Source organism: Heterodontus francisci, chromosome 5 (assembly GCF_036365525.1).
Source record: "Heterodontus francisci isolate sHetFra1 chromosome 5, sHetFra1.hap1, whole genome shotgun sequence".
In the NCBI taxonomy this organism is placed as follows: Eukaryota; Metazoa; Chordata; class Chondrichthyes; order Heterodontiformes; family Heterodontidae; genus Heterodontus; species Heterodontus francisci.
The window spans coordinates 92,006,859-92,028,970 of NC_090375.1; the positions used below are offsets into that span (position 1 = coordinate 92,006,859).

Below are 22,112 nucleotides of genomic sequence, written 5' to 3' on the forward strand. Positions count from 1 at the left end.
TGCATTACTGATTTTATTTCATAAGTGTGAAAGACCCATCATTTATGAGTACTGCAGGCACAAGTGAATTATGAGGTCCTTCTTATGAGAAAACTAAGCCCAGTTAAGCTCCGCTATCAGTGCAACATTCTGTTTATTACATGTGGAGTAATATTTTTAACCCTAAACTGTTGCTACATATGAACACACTGAAGAAACAGAAAGAGAACCAACGTGTTGTCCAAAAGAAGTCAGCAATTATACAGTCTCTTACAATTAACGTGGGATCCTTGCATAAGAGTGGCAGAGTGATATTCTGCGACATGTAATTTTCAGAATACCATTTCATTCCGACGTCATTGGGAAATGATTCTGAGGCAGCACTGCTGGGATTTTGCCGCCACGATGTAAGTCCTGATGTCGGGACCCAATATGGTCCCGAGCCTGCACAGGTGGACAGCAGGACCGCAGAGGGAATTTTACCGGCGGCAGCCAATTAAAAGGTCGCCACTGGGCTCGCTGTCTAATTAAGGATGGCAGGCTGGCTCTCCACGGTGCCAGCCCAATTAGAGGGCAGGCAGTCCTGGAGCCTTGGCAGCACCACTGAGAGAGGTGGCCATGCTGAGGCTGCAAGGAGAATGAGAGCGTGCCTCCATAGTGAGGTGCCCTCAAAGGGCGGGTAGGAAATTTATTGATGTGCCAGGGCCAGGCAGATAGGACCTGGTGATCAAAGGGGTGAACCCTCCAGTGGCAGTGCCGGGGCCACAGGGCGGCCATTGCTGCTGGAGGGCTCTGTTTGGACCATAGCGCCTCCAGAAAGGAAGCCACCCCCCCTCCCACCCCTGGGAAGCCCTCAGTACAGCTGGCAGACTCCCTACGTGACGGGGGCCATTCCGATGCCAGCAAAATGCCAGAGGCCTGGTAAAATGGCTGTCAATAGGCCAATTAATTGATTTAATTGGCTGCCTGCCTCCAGTCGGTGGGCAGCTGAGCTGCTGCCATTCCCATCGCTAGGAATATCCCCAGGTGGCATGAACACATCGGGCTTTCCTCTTTACGCCTTTTACTGCCATTTTCCTGCCCCTCCCATCTCCCATCCTGTTACAAATGAGCTGGTAAAATCCAGGCCTAAGAGTTCAGAGGATGTCATGAACTGAAGGGATAATGGTCGGAATTTTACCGGGCCATTTAGTGCGAGTTTGGAGGCAGGGGGGAATAGGCTGTAAAATGGCAGTAGATTGCGTGTGGCTGGAAGGCTGATGTCTTGACGTCGCTTTTGGATTTTACCTGCGGTGGGAAAGGTCTTGCTGCATTTGGACATGGGCTGCTTCAGTATCTGAGGAGTTGCGAATGGTACTGAACATTGTGCAACCATCAGCGAACATGCCCACTTCTGACCTTATGGTGGAGGGAAGGTCATTGATGAAGCAGCTGAAGATGGTTGGGCCTAGGACACTACCCTGAGGAACTCCTGCAGTGATGTCCTGGGACTGAGATGATTGACCTCCATCAACCACAAGCATCTTCCTTTGTGCTAGGTATTGTGCGCATGGCTTCCTCCCAGCAAGAGATTGGCGACCCTCATGGAAGAGCAATTAAGGATGGGCAATAAATGTTTGCCTAGCCAGCGATGCCCACATCCCATGAACAAATAAAAAAAGCACGTCATAGACATGGCAGCATTCATGGCCTGGATGGCCTCCTCCATCATCAATGCATGGGTGCACATAGTCTATGGAAGCTGCACCAGATGTTCCCTCTCCACTGCTGCAGTTGCAGCAGTTGCTGTGTTGCCACCGACTCCTGAGGCACGTCATTAGCCTGGGGCTCAGCACGGGCCTAGCCTCCCACAGTCCTCCGACTGTCAGTGGCCTCGGCTGTCACAGCCTCAGTCAGCTGTTAGGGTACATCTGTGGAGCGCTCACCAGGTTGTGACTCTGAATCTAATGCTGTCTTCTCCTGCAAACACAAAAAGGAAGACTGTTAGTTTTCCCATGGAGACAAGCACGGCACCTATGCTGGTGGCAGCCCAATGGGCCATGATGGGGGCACACAAATGTCACCTGCACATGGCCACATTCTTCTGGGGGTCAGCAAAGACATATAGGTGCATTTCACTGAGATGCAGCCATGCCTCTGACAGGATATGCTGCTGCCTAATACCCTTGCCACTGACTGGGTGATCACTCCCTCTCCACCAAGCACACTCTCTCGTGTTGCCACATGCAAGCCCCAAAGGGAAAAGAGATATGCAGTACTCACTTGGCAGACTGAATGAGGTCACTGACTGTGGCGGGGGGGTGACCCCATGGCTTCTGACCTCCTCCTCTGCAATCTCGGTCCAGGCTTGCTTGGTCAGGCGGGGCTCTCTCCCCGTCCTGTCCCTAGGGAAGAGGACCTCCTGTCTTGCCCTTGCAGCCTAGAGAACCTACAGGGAGGTATCACTAAACCATGGGGCCACCTGGGGTCTTCCTTCTGCCATTATTTCTGTAGTTTTCCAGTTAGCTCCTCGGTTGGTTTGAGTCTTCAGTCAAAGGAGTAGCAGCAGCAGTAGCTGCAGGATGGTTGAGTCTCCAGTGAAGGGAGTAGCAGAAAAGGGAGTGGTGGAAGCAGAGACAATGATTTCAAAAGGAAATTGGATGGGCACTTGAGAGAAAAAAACTTACAGGGTGATGGGGATAAAGCGTGGGAATAGGACTGATTGGATTGCTGTACAAAGTGCCGGCATGGACTCGATAGGCTGAATGGCCTCCTTCTGTGCCATTATGACTCTAAGGGCTGGATTTTGTTCCCCTCCTGACGTCAGGTTCCATGGCAGGGGCAGAAAATTGGAGGAGCAGTGGCCCGCCACGGAACCCGAAGCCGGGTTTGCCGGGCCCAATCGTCCCGGTGGCGGGGAAGCTCGGTGGCAGCCCCTCCACCGCTCTGCAACGGGGCCTGAGTTTGCATATTTAAATTACATCTTTGCATTAATTAAAATGTAATCCGCAGCAATCTTACCTTCAATTCCCAATCTTCAGCACAACATGCAGCACTCACAGCCCTTCACTTTCCCGTCCAGGGAAAGCTGGCACTACTGAAGATGGGGAAGGGGTCAACTCTGCACTATGTACTGTATGGGAGGGGGGGAAGGGGTCAACTTTGCACTTTGTACTGTATGGGTGGGGGAAGGGGTCAACTCTCTGTTGTGTTGTGTATGGAGGGGGAAGGGAACAACTCTGTTGTGCTGTTTGCAGGGCTGACAGTCTTTTAAAAATGGCATCAGCACCCGCTCCTTCAACAGGTGATACCGTGAATGGTGTTGCCAAGACCGCCCAGCTATGTAAGGGGGGGGGGGGGTGCAACATGCCTTTGCAAAGTGCCTGCACCAGATGCAAGACCATGGCGGCACGGGGCCCGTGCGTGGCGGCCGCCATTTTCTGCGTACCCACTGCTCCCAGCGCCGGGAGAACAAGATCCAGCCCTATAACTCTAAGGTGGCCATTCTGCACATGGTGCTTGTGCCAGCTCTTTGAAAGAGATAGCCAACTAGTCCTACTGCCTACTCTTTGCTCATAGCTCTGCAAATCTTTCCACTTCAACTATTTATCCAATTCCCTTTTGAAAGTTACTATTGAATCTGCCTCCACCACCCTTCCAAACAGTGCATTCTTGATCATAATATCTCATTGTGTAATTTTTTTTCCCCCTTAGGTCACCTCTGGTTCTTTTGCCAATTATCTTAAATCTGTGTCCTCTGGTCGCTGATCCTTCTGCCACTAGAAACAGTTCCTTCTTATTTACTCTAGCAAAATGCTTTATGATTTTGAACACTACTATCAAATCTCCTCTTAGCCTTCTCTGCTCTAAGGAGAACAAACTCAGCTTCTCTAAGCTCTCCACATAATTGAAGTCCTGCATCCCTGGTACCCTTTCGGTAAATCTCCTATGCATCCTCTCCAAAGCCTTGACACTTCCTTAAGTGTGGTGTCCAAAGCTGACCATAATACTCCAGCTGGAGTCTAATCAGTGCTTTATAAATGTTTAGGATATCTCGTTTGCCTTTGAACTCTATTCTTTTTTTAATAAAGCCAAGGATCTCATATGTTTTTGGAACAGCCTACTCAACTTGTCCGGGCACCTTCAAAGACTTGTATATGTACACCCCCAGGTCTCATTGTTCCTGCACCCGCTTTAAAATTATACCATTTAGTTTCTATTGCCTCTCCTCAGTTTTCCTACCAAAATGAATCACTTCACACTTTGTGTGTGTTAAATTTAATCTGTCATGTGTTTTCCCATTTCACCAGTATGTTTATGTCCTCCTGAAATCTGTTAGCATCCTCCTCACTGTTCACTATACCTCTGAGTTTCATGTCATCTGCAAACTTTGAAATTATGCCTGTTTGAAGGTCATTAATATATAACATAAAGAACAGTGGTTTTAAAATGGACCCCTGGGGCTCTGCAATGTCTACTTCCCTCCAGTCTGAAAAATAACCATTCCCATTCACCACTACTCTCTGCTTTCTGACCATTCACCAATTTTGTATTCATGCAGCCACCTTTAATCCCAGGGGAGTCAGGTGCTTTTGTTCTATGTGATGTTGATCAGGCAATTTGCTAATTAAGGGCCAGAGTTTCCTCCAAGTGGTGAATTAGTGGTGAGACACAAAGTAGCTGCCATCTGCTCATACGACTCTCCTGCTAAGAACATAAGAAATAGGAGCAGGAGTAGGCTGTATAGACAATTGCTCCATCATTCAATAAGATCATGACTGAATTTCTACATCAACTCCACTTGTTACGAAAGTGCTTCTATATTTTTTGTTATCACCTCAAAAGAATTACTCTAGAAAGATCCCAATGACAGCTATCTACGCGTATTTGGGACGCCAGACCAAAAAGGGACAACTGACATCTTTCCATATCTTCTCTTTTTTCTTCAAGAATTAGCAAGTATTTGGCCAAAGTATTCTTTTTTTTATCTTTTTTTTTGACACAGGCCTCTGCAGAGAGAATTTCTGTATTTTTTCAGTGTGTATTTGAGTTTGTGTGTGGGGAATTTAAAAAGGGAACTTTCATATTTCAATCTGTGTGTTAATGCTTTGCTTCGTTACTGATTAAGTCTTGTTTTCTAATAAACTGATAATTTTGTTGTTTATTAAAGAAACCTGGTTGGTGTATTTTTTTCTGGGATAAAGAGTATGAGACATAAAGAGTATATGATTGACTGCATCAGTAACTGGGTAATCATTTTTAAAAATACATGTTGTGACCTGTAGAGAAGTGGAACTAGAAAAGACAGTGCACTCCTTCCACCTCGGTCATAACACACTTTCTTACCCTTTCCCTATATTCCTTCATTCCCTTAGTGACAACTGAACTTTTCTCCTGGAGCCCTCAGGACAGTTATGGAGGGGTAATGCAGTCCTCATTGGTTATAACCAAGCCGGAAGGAGTAAAATAGAGTGCAGCTGCAGGTAGTTAGAGGGGGACATCACAATTTGAACAGCAGGAAGAATAGAACTGGGACGTAGTACAAGAAGAAAAAGACTTACATTTATATGGTGCCTTTCATGTCCTCAGGACATCCCAAAGTGCTTTACAGCCAATTAAGTACTGCGAAAAAGATTTCTCCTCATATCCTCTCTGATTCTTTTGTCAATTACCTTAAATCTACGTCCTCTGGTTGCTGACCTACCCACCAGTGGAAACAATTTCTCCTTCTTTACTCTATTAAAATGTCTCATAATTTCATAAATCAAAACAGAAACTGCTGGAAATACTCAGCAGGTCAGGCAGCATCTGTGGAGAGAAACAATTAATGTTTCAGGTTTGTGACCTTTCATCAGCCTTTCACCAGAAACGTTAACTCTGTTTTTCTCTCCACGGATGTTGTCCGACCTGTTGAGTTTTTCCAGCAGTTTCTGTTTTTATTTTATATTTCCAGCATCTGCAGTATTTTGCTTTTGTCATAATTTCCTAACACCTCTATTAAGTTTCCCCTTAATCTTCTCTACTCTAAGGAGAACAATCCTAGCTTCTCCAGCAAACTTTTTTTCATTGCAAGTTAGTAGTAATTCTGGAGACTTTGGCTGTGCTGTATTGCAGATCACCACCTGATTACCCAGGCAGCTCAATGACACTTCTTGTAGTAACAATGATTTTATTATATCTGTTGTCCCCCTCTGTCTATGGAGGCTTTATTGAAGTCATAAGCCATCTTTCTTTTGGGCCTCCTTATCTCGAGAGACAATGGATATGCGCCTGGAGGTGGTCAGTGGTTTGTGAAGCAGCGCCTGGAGTGGCTATAAAGGCCAATTCTGGAGTGACAGGCTCTTCCACAGGTGCTGCAGAGAAATTTGTTTGTCGGGGCTGTTGCACAGTTGGCTCTCCCCTTGCGCCTCTGTCTTTTTTCCTGCCAACTACTAAGTCTCTTCAACTCGCCACAATTTAGCCCTGTCTTTATGGCTGCCCGCCAGCTCTGGCGAATGCTGGCAACTGACTCCCACGACTTGTGACCAATGTCACACGATTTCATGTCGCGTGTGCAGACGTCTTTATAGCGAAGACATGGACGGCCGGTGGGTCTGATACCAGTGGCGAGCTCGCTGTACAATGTGTCTTTGGGGATCCTGCCATCTTCCATGCGGCTCACATGGCCAAGCCATCTCAAGCGCCGCTGACTCAGTAGTGTGTATAAGCTGGGGGTGTTGGCCGCTTCAAGGACTTCTGTGTTGGAGATATAGTCCTGCCACCTGATGCCAAGTATTCTCCGAAGGCAGCGAAGATGGAATGAATTGAGACGTCGCTCTTGGCTGGCATACGTTGTCCAGGCCTCGCTGCCGTAGAGCAAGGTACTGAGGACACAGGCCTGATACACTCGGACTTTTGTGTTCCGTGTCAGTGCGCCATTTTCCCACACTCTCTTGGCCAGTCTGGACATAGCAGTGGAAGCCTTACCCATGCGCTTGTTGATTTCTGCATCTAGAGACAGGTTACTGGTGATAGTTGAGCCTAGGTAGGTGAACTCTTGAACCACTTCCAGAGTGTGGTCGCCAATATTGATGGATGGAGCATTTCTGACGTCCTGCCCCATGATGTTCGTTTTCTTGAGGCTGATGGTTAGGCCAAATTCATTGCAGGCAGACGCAAACCTGTCGATGAGACTCTGCAGGCACTCTTCAGTGTGAGATGTTAAAGCAGCATCGTCAGCAAAGAGGAGTTCTCTGATGAGGACTTTCCGTACTTTGGACTTCGCTCTTAGACGGGCAAGGTTGAACAACCTGCCCCCTGATCTTGTGTGGAGGAAAATTCCTTCTTCAGAGGATTTGAACGCATGTGAAAGCAGCAGGGAGAAGAAAATCCCAAAAAGTGTGGGTGCGAGAACACAGCCCTGTTTCACACCACTCAGGATAGGAAAGGGCTCTGATGAGGAGCCACCATGTTGAATTGTGCCTTTCATATTGTCATGGAATGAGGTGATGATACTTAGTAGCTTTGGTGGACATCCGATCTTTTCCAGTAGTCTGAAGAGACCACGTCTGCTGACGAGGTCAAAGGCTTTGGTGAGATCAATGAAAGCAATGTAGAGGGGCATCTGTTGTTCACGGCATTTCTCCTGTATCTGTAAGCCATAATGACAGGGAATAACCCAGATCACCAGTGAACCATCCTGATTTGATTTGAGTCCTTAGGGTCAGTATGATAGATTGTTGCATGATGAAAGTAGCATGACAGTTTCCTGGACAGCAAACATTTAAAAGAAGATAAGATGATTCTCACTCCACACTTATGGTATTAAAGCCTTTGTTGTTCATAAAATCGAGAGGGTTGTCATTCTGTTAATTCATTTTTGCATCTATGCAAATCCTTCCAGGCTGTAGAAATGAATAGTTCAGTTTCTTTGTTTTTCAGGTTCCATTGGGAAAGATATGAAGTGTGTGGCCTACCATTTTTATGCCGATAAGATTCTACAAATCTTATAAATCAAGATGAAGTGTGTGTTGTGCGCCATGTGACTGTGTGATATCTAATTATGTCATCAAATGGCTGGGAGACACCCATCTCTCCATTGCCAATGGCCATGCATTCCGATACTTTGCCTAACTTCAGTGCATCACACTCTGCAGTGGTCAGGGTGGCTATGACTGGAGGACCATCCCCAATTCTCTGCTGCTCCCTGGTGTTCTGTGCTCTCTTCTGCAAGGAGAGAAAAAGATTCCTATGAGTGTGAGAAATGGAATGTGTTGAAAGAATGGAATGACAGCATTCGTGGAGGGTGACTGTGATGGATGGATGTGAGATGGCAATAAGATGAGGGTGAGTGTCAATGGTGCTGCTCAGATGGGAATTTGAGGAGGTGTCTTGAGAGAGGGAAATGTAAGGAGCTGCAAGATCTATTGGTCTGAGGAATGGTGTGTAGGAGAAGTCTTGGGAAATCAGAGTGAGGGGGTTGACACTTGATTGTGGCAATTCACTCACCTTTCCTGCCCTGGTGAGGTCTTTGAACCTCTTGTGGTACTGTATCATGATCAGGGGACCACACTCATGCTGCTTATATCCTCAGGCACTTCCAGCCACACATGCTTGGGTTCAGAGGCAGGTTTCTTCCTCCCTTCTGCTGGGAACAATATTTCTCAAAAAGTCCTTATAGCCTGCAGCATGATCTCCCAGAATTGCTCAGAGAACAGGGCTGCACCTTTTCTCATTGAGACTTCATCACTCAAGTTACTGTCTCTCACTTGTCAGTTATAGAATGGTTCTATTCTCTCCCTTGCCAGGGCCCCAAAAGGCGGTGGAAGCAGAGTCTTTGAACATTTTTAAGGCAGAGGTAGATAGATTCTTCATAAGTAAGGGGGTGGAAGGTTATCGGGGGTAGGTGAAAATGTAGAGTAATCAGTTCAGCCATGAATTTATTGAATGGCGGAGCAGGCTCAAAGTGCCAAATGCCTTACTCCTGCTCCTAATTCGTATAATAGAGCACTTAATTGGCCACCCGGCTAGCAGCCATGCCGCTGAGGTTCCCACTGCTGGTCATATCCTATGGTAGTGCAAAGACGTCAGGCTCTCTCCTAACGCCTTCTGCCTCCATTTTATGAAGCCTCCCAGCTCATCTTCAGAGGGCTGGTAAAATCCAGCCCCAGGTAAGGAATGATGATAGAGAACCAATTGGATTTCTACAATAGTAGCTTTCATGGTTATTTTTCTGATGCTAGTCCACAAATAAAGCATTTACTTAGATTAATTAGTTGATATGGTGGGACTCAAACTCACAATCACCTGGTTAGTGATCTAATATCATAACCACAACACTACTGTACCAGTACCATCAGTGGTTGCCAAATAGCACATCCAAAGTTGCATAAGGATCAGTTGACCAGTATTGCGGATAACAAACAGATCAACATTCCTCTGTTGACAGATGGTAATACTTCTGATGTGTTGTTGCCAGTTGATGTAGTGTAGGTGGCACTGCCATTGAATCTAGGCAAGCATGGAAAATGTCAGGCTTTACCTGCAGGCTAATCCTCCTACTTTGCCATGGTTGCTGTTGAAGGCAGAACACGATTAGCTAAATTTGACTTTAAAATAACATCGTTTGGAAAATATAGGCCAATGGATTCAACAAGACTGATTTTCTAATTCATTTCTATAATAATATAACTGTCATAGTAGATTTTGCCGCCAAAATAGATAAATTGTGTGATGTGGTCAATGATATAATTTCTGATTTGCAGTTTACAAAGGCTGTTAATAAAAACATATTGCGTTTGTCTTAGGCTTGTTGTTTGTCATTCCAAAATTGGCAGTTTGTCAGATAAATGTGGAGAACCTCTGGCACGTGTTGAAAATTTCAGCCAAAATTGACCATATTGTTAACAAGTCAACACTCATCCAAACACTCATTCTAAGATTAAATGGATATTCTGGAGTTTCACTTGATTACTTTTGGGTATCTAGACATAATTATGTAGAACTTTCCCTATCTATATTAAACTGCTGGAGTAGAATCCATGGTTGCATAATAGAAAGTACATGTTTTATGAATAAAAGCTTCTCACTTTGTAAAAAGTTTTGCTCATATAGCTTCTGGTTCTTTTGCCAATTAACCTTAAATCTGAGTCCTCTGGTTGCAAGCCCCTTCATGATCTTGACCATCTCTATCAAATCCCCCCTTAACCTTCTCTGCTCTATGGAGAACAATCCCAGTTTTTCTAGATTTTTCATGCCACTGAAGACTTTGACATTCTTCCTGAAGTGTGGTGCCAAGAATTGGCCACAATACTCCAGCTTGGGCCTAACCCAGTGTTTTATAAAGGTTTAGCACAACTTCCTAGCTTTTGTATTCTATACCTCTATTTATAAAGCCAAGGATCCCATATGCCTTTTCAACTTGTCCCGCCACAAGACTTGAGCACGTACATCCCAGGTCTTTCTGTTCCAGCACCCTTTTTAAAATTGTACCATTTTGTTTATATTGTCTCTCCTAATTCTTCCTACCAAAATGAACCACTTCACACTTTGTCTGTGTTAAATTTAGTCATAGTCATACAGTCGTAGAGTTATACAGCACAGAAACAGGCCCTTCAGCCCATTATGTCCATGCCGGCCATCAAGCACCTATCTATTCTAATCCCATTTTCCAGCACTTGGCCCGTAGCCTTGTATGCTATGGCGTTTCAAGTGCTCATCTAAATACTTCTTCAATGTTGTGAGGGTTCCTGCCTCTACCACCCCTTCAGGCAGTGTGTTCCAAATTCCAACCACCCTCTGGGTGAAAACATTTTTCCTCAAATCCCCTCTAAACCTCCTGTCCCTTTACCTTAAATCTATGCACCCTGGTTATTGACACCTCCACTAGGGGAAAAAGTTTCTTCCTGTCTATACCCCTCATAATTTTATATACCTCAATCATGTCCCCCCCCTCAACCTTCCCTGCTCTAAGGAAAACAACCCTCGCCTATCCAGTCTCTCTTCATAGCTGAAATGCTCCAGCCCAGGCAACATCCTGGCGAATCTCCTCTGCACCCTCTCCAATGCAATCACATCCTTCCTATTGTGTGGTGCCCAGAACTGTACACAGTACTACAGCTATGACCTAACTAGCATTTTATACCGCCCCATCACAACCTCCCTGCTCTTAATTCTATGCCTCTTCCATGTGTCTTTGCATTTCACCAGTCTATGTTCTCATGAAGTCTATTACTATTCCTCCTGGCTGGATTTTACTGGCCTTTTTGAGACGGGCTGGGAGGTGGGAGGGCTGCTAATATGATGGGGAAAGGCGTTGGGAGGGGAGCCCAACGTCTTCACTCTGCCATGGCACATATCCAATGACAGGAACCTCAGTGGTGCAGCTGCCTGTTGGGTGGCCAATTGAGACAATTAATTGCCCAATTAAGGGCCACCTTCCACACCTGCCAGCATTTTACCCGAATCAGGAGAGCCCACTGCTGCGTGGGGAGACTGTCAATTAAACCCTGGCAGCCTCCCAGCAGGTTCCCTGAGGGGAGGGGGCCCTCCTTAACAGCTACTCCATGGGCCACGGAGGAGTGCCCTGGTAGCAATGGCTGCCCCTGCGACTAAGATGCTGTCCTGGAATTAGCAGTCCCACCCCCACCTCATGCATGCTCAAAAAAATTAACCTAATTTTTGAGGGCGCCTCAGGATGAAGGCGCTCTCTTCTTTGTCCTGCAGCCTTAAAAGTGGTCACCGCTAGTGGTGGTGCTGTCAAAGCTGCCTGCCCTTTGATTGGGCCTGCAGCTCTGGGTGTTGGGCCGCCATCCTGAATTGGGCAGCGGTCCGGGTGGTGGCCTGTTAATTGTTCACCGCCCAAGGGTCCTGCTGCCCGCTAGCTCCTGCTTCTGGTCCCAGCAGCGGGACTTCTTCGCTTTTCGGAAAACTCAGCCCATTGTTAATTATATTTTTGAGTTTCATGTCATCTGCAAACTTTGAAATTATGCCCTGTATACCCAAATCCAGGTCACTAACATATATCAAAATGAGCAGTGGTCCCAACACTGACCCCTAGGTTACACCACTGCACATTTCCACATGTCTGATAAACAATCAATTGCCACTTCTCTCTGCTTTCTGTTCCTTACCAATTATGTATTCACACAGCTATGCTCCATTAATCCTGTGGGCTGCGATTTTGCTGACGAGTCGATTATGTTGTACCTTGTCAAATGCCTTTTGAAAGTCCACATATACAATATCAACAGCCCTACCCTCATCAACCCCATCCGTTACGTCATCAAGCTGGAGTTTTTTTAACAATAGCTAATGTTAAACCCACATTGTTATGCAGATACAATGAGCATGATGAAACTGAGATCTTACAGTGTTTTCAGACTTGTCAAGATAGATTACTTATTACAACAACAATTTATATTTATATAGTGCCTTTAATATAATAAAACATTCCAAGATGCTTCACAGGAGCATTATAAAAAAATATGACACTGCCACATAAGGAGATATTAGGTCAGATGACCAAAAGCAGAAAGCAAAACCAGAAATTAGATCTTTGCAGAGATTTTCTGTCGGAGTTATGAACCATTATTTGCATACTTTAGAGCCACAGTTGTTAACCAGTCTTGTCAATGTAACATCTGAAATATCTATGATGGTCAACAGCTTTTTCAGTATATAATCAGAAATTTAAGGAAAGTATTTAGTCCTTTGTGCTGATGATGGTGCTAGCTCATGTAGCCATTATTTTACTTTAATACCATTTTGTTGGTCTTGTCCCATGCCCTTACTATGTTTGTTTTTAAGTGTATATCTCCATTCCTCCGAAATATGATTGACTTGGCTTCAATAGTGACTTGTCCTAATGCATTCCATATTCTAATAATTCCTTTTATGAAAAAAATTATTCTAACCTTTCCTTTATGATTTTAGTACAAATCCTGAGTTTATGCCATCCCGTTACTGATGTGTTTAATAATGAGAAAATATTTCACTATTTACTCGTTAAGCCTTTTTGAAATTTTGAACACTTCTATTCGGTCCCTTTTAACACTACCTGCTCCAGAGAATATAGCTTTATTTTTTCAGGTCTCTCATTAGAACTATATTTCATAAATTGCTTGCAGAATAATACATTACCCCAGCAGCAAATAAACGATAGAAGAACAACAAAAAGTGATGTGCAGCACTTGGTAACTGCACATTTCCTGACCCTAAAGAGTAGATTTGCTGAATCTTCATTCATGGTGAGGTGCCTCTTTATTTAAATGCAAGTAAATTGAAATCTTCTTTCCACTTTCTCAGTCTCTGGTCACTAATGGGACATGCAGCCACTAGCACTACACTTGGCAGAAGAGCATCAGGGGAGCAGAAAAAGGCTGCCCATGATGTCAGTTGGCACTCATGACCTACTGTCAAGTCTTGCCAATCTTTTCATAGGCAAAATTATCTGATAATAAAAGTTAGGATGTGCCTAGGTTTAGGAGGGAGGCACTGATAAGGCTGAACCATCTCCTTCACAAAGACTTCCATGTAACATGTAACATCCATAGGCGACTTCTAGTGGCAGACTAGCAATAGGGACATCTAAACTGTTAGCAAGTTTGCTGCTAACAATTGTGTCACATGCCTTTATCCCTTTGTTACTGACAAACAGGAACAATGTGTGTGGGATAAACAGTTTCACAGAACTATCGGCTTTCCTACAATGTAAAGGTTCATCACCTACATTCATGATGCCATTTGGGCCACTGGACATAATGCTGAGCTCATCTGACACAAAATGAAGTTTTATGTAAATATGGTATGGAATCATGTCACAAGCAAATGATCATGCAGAGCAATGCTGTGTTCATTTTATTTATTTAGAGATACAGCACTGAAACAGGCCCTTCGGCCCACCGAGTCTGTGCTGACCAACAACCACCCATTTATACTAACCCTAGAGTAATCCCATATTCCCTACCACCTACCTACACAAGGGGCAACTCACAATGGCCAATTTACCTATCAACCTGCAAGTCTTTGGCTGTGGGAGAAAACTGGAGCACCCGGCGAAAACCCACACGGTCACAGGGAGAACTTGCAAACTCCACACAGGCAGTACCCAGAATCGAACCCAGGTCCCTGGAGCTGTGAGGCTGCGGTACTAGCCACTGCGCCACTGTGCCACCCTTATTTGAAGAGGAACCAAGAGTGGTAGATCAAAGCTACCCATGACTCCATCAAGTTATTTAAATAAACTGGCTTTGAATTATGCCAAAAAATCAACTCATTGCAGGCAAACCTAGTCCACATGTCTCAACCATAAACAACTAAAGTCAATTTTAAATTAACATTATTCTGTGCCTCTCTTCCCCGAACCCTTGTAGAATGGTTTGTAGCCCTTGACTTATGAAACTGTCTTTTTTTAGCAAACAATTTTATTGAGTAAACAGCTGGCTGTGCCTTATTGGTGCTGTTTTCAGTGCTTATCTGCCTCTCAATTGCAGTTCACAGCTGATTTAGAGAATGACTGTTTTTTCTCTTCATTTCGTAAAGATAGTCCACATTTGTGCACAACAGTGATATTGTGGATAAACTAGCAAGTGTAAATTCAACAGAAACTATTAGTGACTACAGTTTATCCATGAATGGCATCCTTATTCTAGACTTACACCTACTCTCCTTTGTTATCCTTCTCGCAAATTTTAGTTTATTTCTAATCTATATTCTTTTTTTCAAAGTATACTGAGTGTCAGTTTCTCTCAACTGATAGCACCTGATCTCTAACTCACAGGGTTCTGAGTTCAAGAACACTCTAGAACTTGAGCACAAAATCAAAGCTGTGACTTGAATGTAGGATTGATTGTAGTGTATTGTTAAACAAGATTTTTTTTCCACTGCCCTAGTCCTGAGCTCACATTTTTCTCTAGTTTCTTTCCTATCTCCCCTTATGTCCTCTCTGAGCTCATCTTGTCCATGAGGCCAACCCCCTGCTCCCTTGACCTGTTCCCACCAAACTGCTGACTGCCCATCTTTTCTTCCTGGCTCCCATGTTAGCTGATATTGTTAATGGTTCTCTCTCCTTGGCACTGTCCCCCTCCCCTTCCAATTTGCTGTCATCAGTCCTCTTCTCAGGAAAACCTACCCTTATCCCCTCTGTCCTTGCAAAATACTGCCCAGCCTCCAAACTCCCTTTCCTCTCCATAGTCCTTGAATGTACTGTCACTTCCCAAATCCGTGTCCACCTTTCCCAGAACTCCACGCTTGAAACCCTCCTATCAAGTTTCCACACCTGCCACAGTACAGAAATGGTCCATCTCAAAGTCATAAATGACATCCTATGTGACTGTGACCATCCCTCCTTGTCCTTCTTGAACTGTCTGCAGCCTTTGATGTGGTTGATCACACCATCCTCCACCAATGTCTGTCCTCTGTCATCCAGCTAGGTGGGACTGACTGCACTCGCCTGGCTCCATTCATTTATCTCGTCAAAGCCAGAGATTCATCTGCAATGGTTTCACTTCCCGCTCCCACACCGTTACCTCTGGAGTCCCCCAAAGAGCTATCCTTGGCCCCCTTCTATTTCTCTGAATGTGCCCCCGACAGCGACATTATCTGAAAACAAATGTCAGTTTCCACATGTAGGGCTATATTTTACCAAGTCCTCGATGTCGTGATCCATGGCAGGGGGGGAGGGGGCTGAAGATGGATCCGGATGAGGCCCATAATGGACTTTGACACCAGGAGGGCCCAGCCTGATCCTCCCGGCAGCAGCAAGGCTCCGTGGCGGCCCCCCCGCCGCTTGGCGGTGCGACCTCAATTAAAATATTCAAATGAATAAAATTAATAAATTTGCAGACGTAGCTCCAATCTTGAGGTCCCGCTACGATCTTTGGCATGGCAGCCAGCATTCCTGTGCCTTCAATTCCCCGTCCGGGGAATGGTGGCATGACACTGGTGGGGAGGGGGGAGGAAGTAAGATTTTCAGTGCGGGGGTTGGGGGGAACGTGGTCAAATGCACGCAATGGGTGTAGGGGATGGTGGGAAGGGTTGAACTTCAAATTTTGTGCAGTTTGGTGGGCGGACGGTCAGATGTAAAATGTAAATATTTTGGGGGGGAGAGGGTAAATAGTTCATGTAATTGCTACTGGGGGAGTGGTGGGAAAAGGGCATAAGAAATCTATTTATTTAATTTTGGGGCTGTGGGTTTAAAAATTTAAATTAGGCGGCTGGGCTGGCTGCCCTTTAAAAATGGTGCCACGCCTGCTCACAGGCAGCTGACACCATTGCCAGGGATGAACAGCCTGCCCCCTCCATGAGATTGGGGGGGGGGAGGCGGGCTGCTCCAGCTATTTAAATGAGCCGCTATGCTTGAGATTGCGGCAGCTCTTAGCCCCCATGTGGGTCGCCATTTTCTGAGCTCGCTGCCCGCTCTTAAAATCCAGCCCATATGCTGACGGCATCCAGCTTTACCTCTCCACCATCTCTCGACCCCTCCAGTATCTCCAAGTTGTCAGATTGCTTGTCTGACATCCAGTACTGAATGAGAAGAAATTTCCTCCAAATAAATATTTGGAAGACCAAAGCCATTGTCTTCAGCCCTGCCACAAGCTCCGTTCCATAGCCAACGACTCCATCCCTTTCTCTGGTGACTGTCTGAGGCTGAATGAGACAATTCACAATCTTGGTGTCGCATTTGATCCCAAGAAGAGCTTCCAACTCCATACTCGTGGCATCACCAAGAATACCTCCTTCCACCTCTGCAACACTGGCCGACGCTGCCCCGCCTCAGCTCACTTGCTTCTAAAACCATCATCCATGCCTTTATTGCTTCTTGACTGGACTATTCCAAAGCTCTCCTGGCCACCCTCCACCATAAACTTGAACTCATCCAAAACGCTGCTGCGAGTATCCTAAACCGCATTAAATCCCATTCGTGCATCAACCCTGTGCTTGCTGACCTATGTTGACTCCCAGTCCGGCAACACCTCAATTTTAAAACTCCTATCCTTGTGTTCAAATCGCTCCATGGCCTTGCCTCTCCCCATCTCTGTACCCTCCTCCAGCCTCACAGAGAGATCTCTGTACTCCTCCAATTCTGGCCTTTTCTAGACCCCCTATTTTAATTGTTCCAGCACTGGCGATCATGCTTTCAGCTGCTTAGGCCCTAAACTCTGGAATACTCTCCCTGAACCTCTCCACCTCTTTCTCCTCCTTTAACACACTCCTTAAAATCTACCTCTTTGACCAAAATTTTGGTCATTTGTCCTAATAATTCCTTATTTTGCTTGGTGTCAAATTTTACTTGATAAGGCTCCTGTGAAGTGTCTGGGACGTTTTTCAAAGTTAGAAGTACTGCATAAATACAAGCTGTTGTTGTTTCCATTCGGACTTTATACTAAAGCCTATGTGCCTGTTCATGTGGATAGGAAGGATCCCATACTAATATTTGAAGAAGAGTAGGGAGTTCTCTGTATACTGATCAGTATTTCTCAAAGAATCACAGAATCGTTATAGTGCAGTAGGCCATTCGGCCCATCGTGTCTGCACTGGCTCTTCGAAAGAGCAATTCCCTCAGTTCCATTCCCCTGCCTTCTCCCCATAACCCTGCACATTCTTCCTTTTCATATAACTCTTTAATTCTCATTTGAATGCTTCAATTGAACCTGTCTCCACCACACTCTCAGGCAGCGCATTCCAGACCTTAACCACTCGCTGCGTGAATAAGTTTTTCCTCATGTCACTTTTGCTTCTCTTACCAAGTACTTTAAATCTGTGCCCTCTCGTTCTCAATCCTTTCATGGGTGGGAACAGTTTCTCTCTAGCTACTCTGTCCAGACCGCTCATGATTTTGAATACCTCTATCAAATCACCTCTCAGCCTTCTTTTCTCCAAGGAAAACAATGCTAACTTCTCCAATCTATCTTGATAACTGAAATTCCTCATCCATGGAACCATTTTCGTGAATCTTTTCTGTACTCTCTACAATGCCTTCACATCTTCCCTCAAATGCGGTGCCCAGAACTGGATGCAATACTCCAGCTGAGGCCAAACTAGTGTCTTATACAAGTTCAACGTAACTTCCTTGCTCTTGCACTCTATGCCCCTATTAATATGCTTTCTTGACCGCTCTCTCAACCTGTCCTGCCACCTTCAATGACTTATTCACATATACACCCAGGTCCCTCTGCTCCTGCACCCCCTTTAAAAGTAAACCCTTTATTCTATATTGTCTCACCATATTCTTCCTACCAAAATGAATCACTTCACATTTCTCTGCATTGAACTTCATTTGCCACTTGTCTGCCCATTCCACCAACCTGTCAATGTCCTTTTGAAGTTCTACACTATCCTCCTCACAGTTCACAATGCTTCCAAATTTTGTATCATCTGAAAACTTTGAAATTGTGCCCTGTACACTAAGGTCTAGGTCATTTATATAATCCTTCAAATAATACGACTAAAAATATTATGTCAATTGTTCATTTGCTGTTTGTGGGACCTTGCTGTGTGAAGGTTGGCTACCACATTTGGCTGCATTACTACTGCAACTGAACTTCAAAATGATCTGTTGTTTGGAAAGCACTTTGAAAGCCCTTAGGATATAAAATATTTTATAAATGCAAGTTCTTTCTTTTCTTCATCTTGCTGCATAGTAAACCTCAATTGTTTGCATACTGGCTCCTCAAACTGAAAAAAGGATGACTGCCTACCCTTGGAATGAAACTATAAAAAGTGAATATAGTGGTCACCTTGAAGGCCACTGCCAGTGTCATCCCTATATCTGAGATTGTCTGCAGGCCTTCCTGAAGCAGTTGCCACAGCTCTTGTAACTGCCTCCCTGCTAAACTTGAATCACAGCAGGCAAACAGTTCATGATCTTGTAGAAGTGATGAGTGACAAAGAAACAGATTATTCAATATACCTTTGGTTCCATCAGTCATTTCTGGTTGGCATCTACCTCTGCTCATTCTCCCGCACTAAGTTAGGTGCTGGGAGAGAAGAGAAAGCAATTTACCTTCATAGCGGCCATTCTGGGCAAAATCTTACCACCCCTGAGATTTTTCTGCTGTTGGGACCAAAAGTGGGTCCCCACCCCAAAGGTGTCAGCTGACCGCACAGCATCGTGATCTTACAGGAGGTGGACAATTATGGACAGCAGGTGGATTCTCGTGGCGGGAGGTCAAATCAGAGAGCCCAAAGCTGTGGACGACTGGCAGCTCCACCAGGAGAAGTGGGCGCTGCTGTTGCATGTAGGGGATTGTGAGGGCGCCTCAAGATGGACGTATCCTCTGAAGTCGTCTTCAAATTAAAATATAAAGAATTGTCATGTTAGGCCCTCACCTGCCAAGAATGAGGTACATTAATTTTGTCACGAATATTAATTTTAAACTGTTGCTGGAACGAGGAAAGGACTTGTTAAACAGATCAGCCGTGGCTGGAAAAGATATTTGCATATCAACAGACAGTGCTTGGAAGGACAAAGGACCATTCCCTGATACATTCAACCCACAATGGACCTTGATCACCAGGTATTGTGCGTAAGAGGAGCATTCCAGAGACTGCTAAGGTGATACAATCCAGGATAGGTTGGACCAGCTGGTCACATGACTAACTGGCTGTTCCAGGGGGTGTTTTGAACTGGCCACAAAGAGTTTGAACTCAGAAAGACTGTTTGCTCCTGGACTGAGAAGATCTCTTCTATCTGCACCCATCTCTTTCTCACAAGCCTCTGAATTCACTGAAGACACGTGAACCCCAAGAGAGAAAAGTCTCCTACAGCAAACAAGGTTTAAGAAGAATACTGGGCCCCAATGAAAAGCAAGATCTACCTACAATCAAAGACTCTACAGTGAGCATGAAGAACCGTAATCAAGACTCTTCAGATATTGCCTCAAACTTTTCACTTTATTTTTCTTCTGCTCTTTTGTTTCTATTTGCATGTGTGTATTGCGTATGCACGCATGTGTGGGCACGTCGTGTATCGTAGGCGTCAACCGAATTAGAATTTAAGTTTAAGTTTAATAAATTTCAACTTTTCTTCTTTAAACCTAAGAAAACCTGTTTGCGCTTTTTTTTGCCTTATAATTGGAAAGCGATGAACAAGGATTCACGAAGGGGGAGTGAAAAACACAATGTGTTTAAAAATAAAACCCGGTTACAGTAAGACCAGGTGAAGGCTGAAAGGAAACTCTAGACCTCTTGCTCACCTGGTCATAACAGAATAGTCACAGCTGTCAGGCCATCATTGTGGAGGGAGAGCCTCTCCACAGGATTGCTTGTGGCCACAGCTGTGGCTCACTTATCCCCACGACTCCATGTTGAGGGGGGGATTGAGAAGTGGCATCGATGGCCCTCTGGCCAGCTGCTGGGAGGCTGCCTCCAGGTACATTTTAAAAATTAATTTCTTGAGATGTGGGCATCGCTGGCAAGACAAGCATTTCTTGTCCATCCCTAATTGCCCTTGAGAAGGTGGCGGTGAGCTGCCTTCTTGAACCGCTGCAGTCCTTCTGGTGAGGCTACACCCACACTGCTCTCAGGGAGGGAGTTACAGGATTTTGACCCAGTGACAGTGAAGGAATGGCGATATATTCCAAGACGTCAGGATGGTGTGTGACTTGGAGGGGAACTTGCAGGTGGTGGTGTTCCCGTGCATCTCGTAGAGTTATAGAGTTATACAGCAGAGAAACAGGCCCTTCGGCCCATTGTGTCATGCTGGCCATCAAGCACCTATCTATTCTAATCCCATTTTCCAGCAATTGGCCCGTAGCCTTGTAAGCTATGGCTTTTCAAGTGCTCATCTAAATATTTCTTAAATGTTGTGAGGGTTCCTGCCTCTCTCACCACTTCAGGCAGTGTGTTCCAGATTCCAACCACCCTCTGGGTGAAAGGTTGTTTCCTCAAATCCCCTCTAAACCTCCTGCCCCTTACCTTAAATCTATGTACCCTGGTTATTGACACCTCCGCTAGGGGAAAATGTTTCTTCCTATCAATGCCCCTCATAATGTTGTATACCTCAATCAGGTCCCTCCTCAGCCTTCACTGCTCTAAGGAAAACAATCCTAACCTATCCAGTCTCTCTTCATAGCTGAAATGCTCCAGCCCAGGCAACATCCTGGTGAATCTCCTCTGCACCCTCTCTAGTGCAATCACATCCTTCCTATAGTGTGGCGACCAGAACTGTACACAGTACTCCAGCTGTGGCCTAACTAGCGTTTTATACAGCTCCATCATAACCTCCCTGCTCTTATATTCTATGACTCAACCAATAAAGGCAAGTATCCCATATGCCTTCTTAACCGCCTTATCTACCTGTGCTGCTGCCTTCAGTGATCTATGGACAAGTACATCAAGGTCCCTCTGACCTCTGTACTTCCTAGGATCCTACCACTCATTGTATATTCCCTTGCTTTGTTAGTCTTCCCAAAATGCATCACCTCACACTTCTCAGGATTAAATTCTATTTGCCACTGCTGTGCCCATCTTACCAGCCCATCTATATCATCCTGTAATCTAAGGCTTTCCTCCTCACTATTTACGACTATTTAGCGCAAGGAGACAGCCAACTGTGTAACAGTCCTGACAACCAATTTTATCTGCAGCACCTGTGGAAGAGTCTGTCACTCTAGAATTGGCCTTTATAGCCACTCCAGGCGCTGCTGCACAAACCACTGACCACCTCCAGGCGCTTACCCATTGTCTTTCGAGACAAGGAGGCCAAAGATTAGAAGATAAGATTTGCAACACCAACAATTTTCGTGTCATCTAAGAACTTACTGATCATACTTCCTATATTCACATCTAAATCATTAATGTACACTATAAACAGCAAGGGTCCCAGCACCGATCCCTGCGGTACACCACTGGTCACAGGCTTCCAATCTCAAAAATAACCCTCGACCACCACCCTTTGCTTCCTGCCACCAAGCCAATTTTGGATCCAATTTGCCAATTTGCCCTGGATCCCATGGGCTCTTATCTTCTTAACCAATCTCCCATGTGGGACCTTATCAAAATCCTTACTGAAGTCCATATAGACTACCTCAACTGCTTTATCCTCATCTACACATCTAGTCACCTCCTCGAAAAATTCAATCAAGTTTGTTCAACATGATCTCCCCCTGACAATGCCATTCTGACTATCCTTGATTAATCCCTGCCTCTCCAAGTGGAGATTAGTCCTGTCCCTC

General features: G+C 45.2%; 1 protein-coding gene across 12 annotated transcripts in view; it reads right to left on the minus strand.

The window, feature by feature from the left end:
- Positions 1-22,112, minus strand: part of LOC137369959 (coiled-coil domain-containing protein 178) — a 546,010-nt gene that overhangs the window by 38,012 nt on the left and 485,886 nt on the right. The window contains exon 21 of one of the 12 annotated variants that reach the window (XM_068031768.1): positions 837-1,938. The exons of the other annotated variants lie outside the window; for them this stretch is intronic. Within the exon in view, the coding sequence (XP_067887869.1) occupies positions 1,879-1,938 (60 nt within the window). The 3' untranslated portion in view covers positions 837-1,878. Of the gene's footprint in view, positions 1-836; positions 1,939-22,112 lie in introns of those variants that run through there. 12 annotated transcript variants of the gene reach the window in all.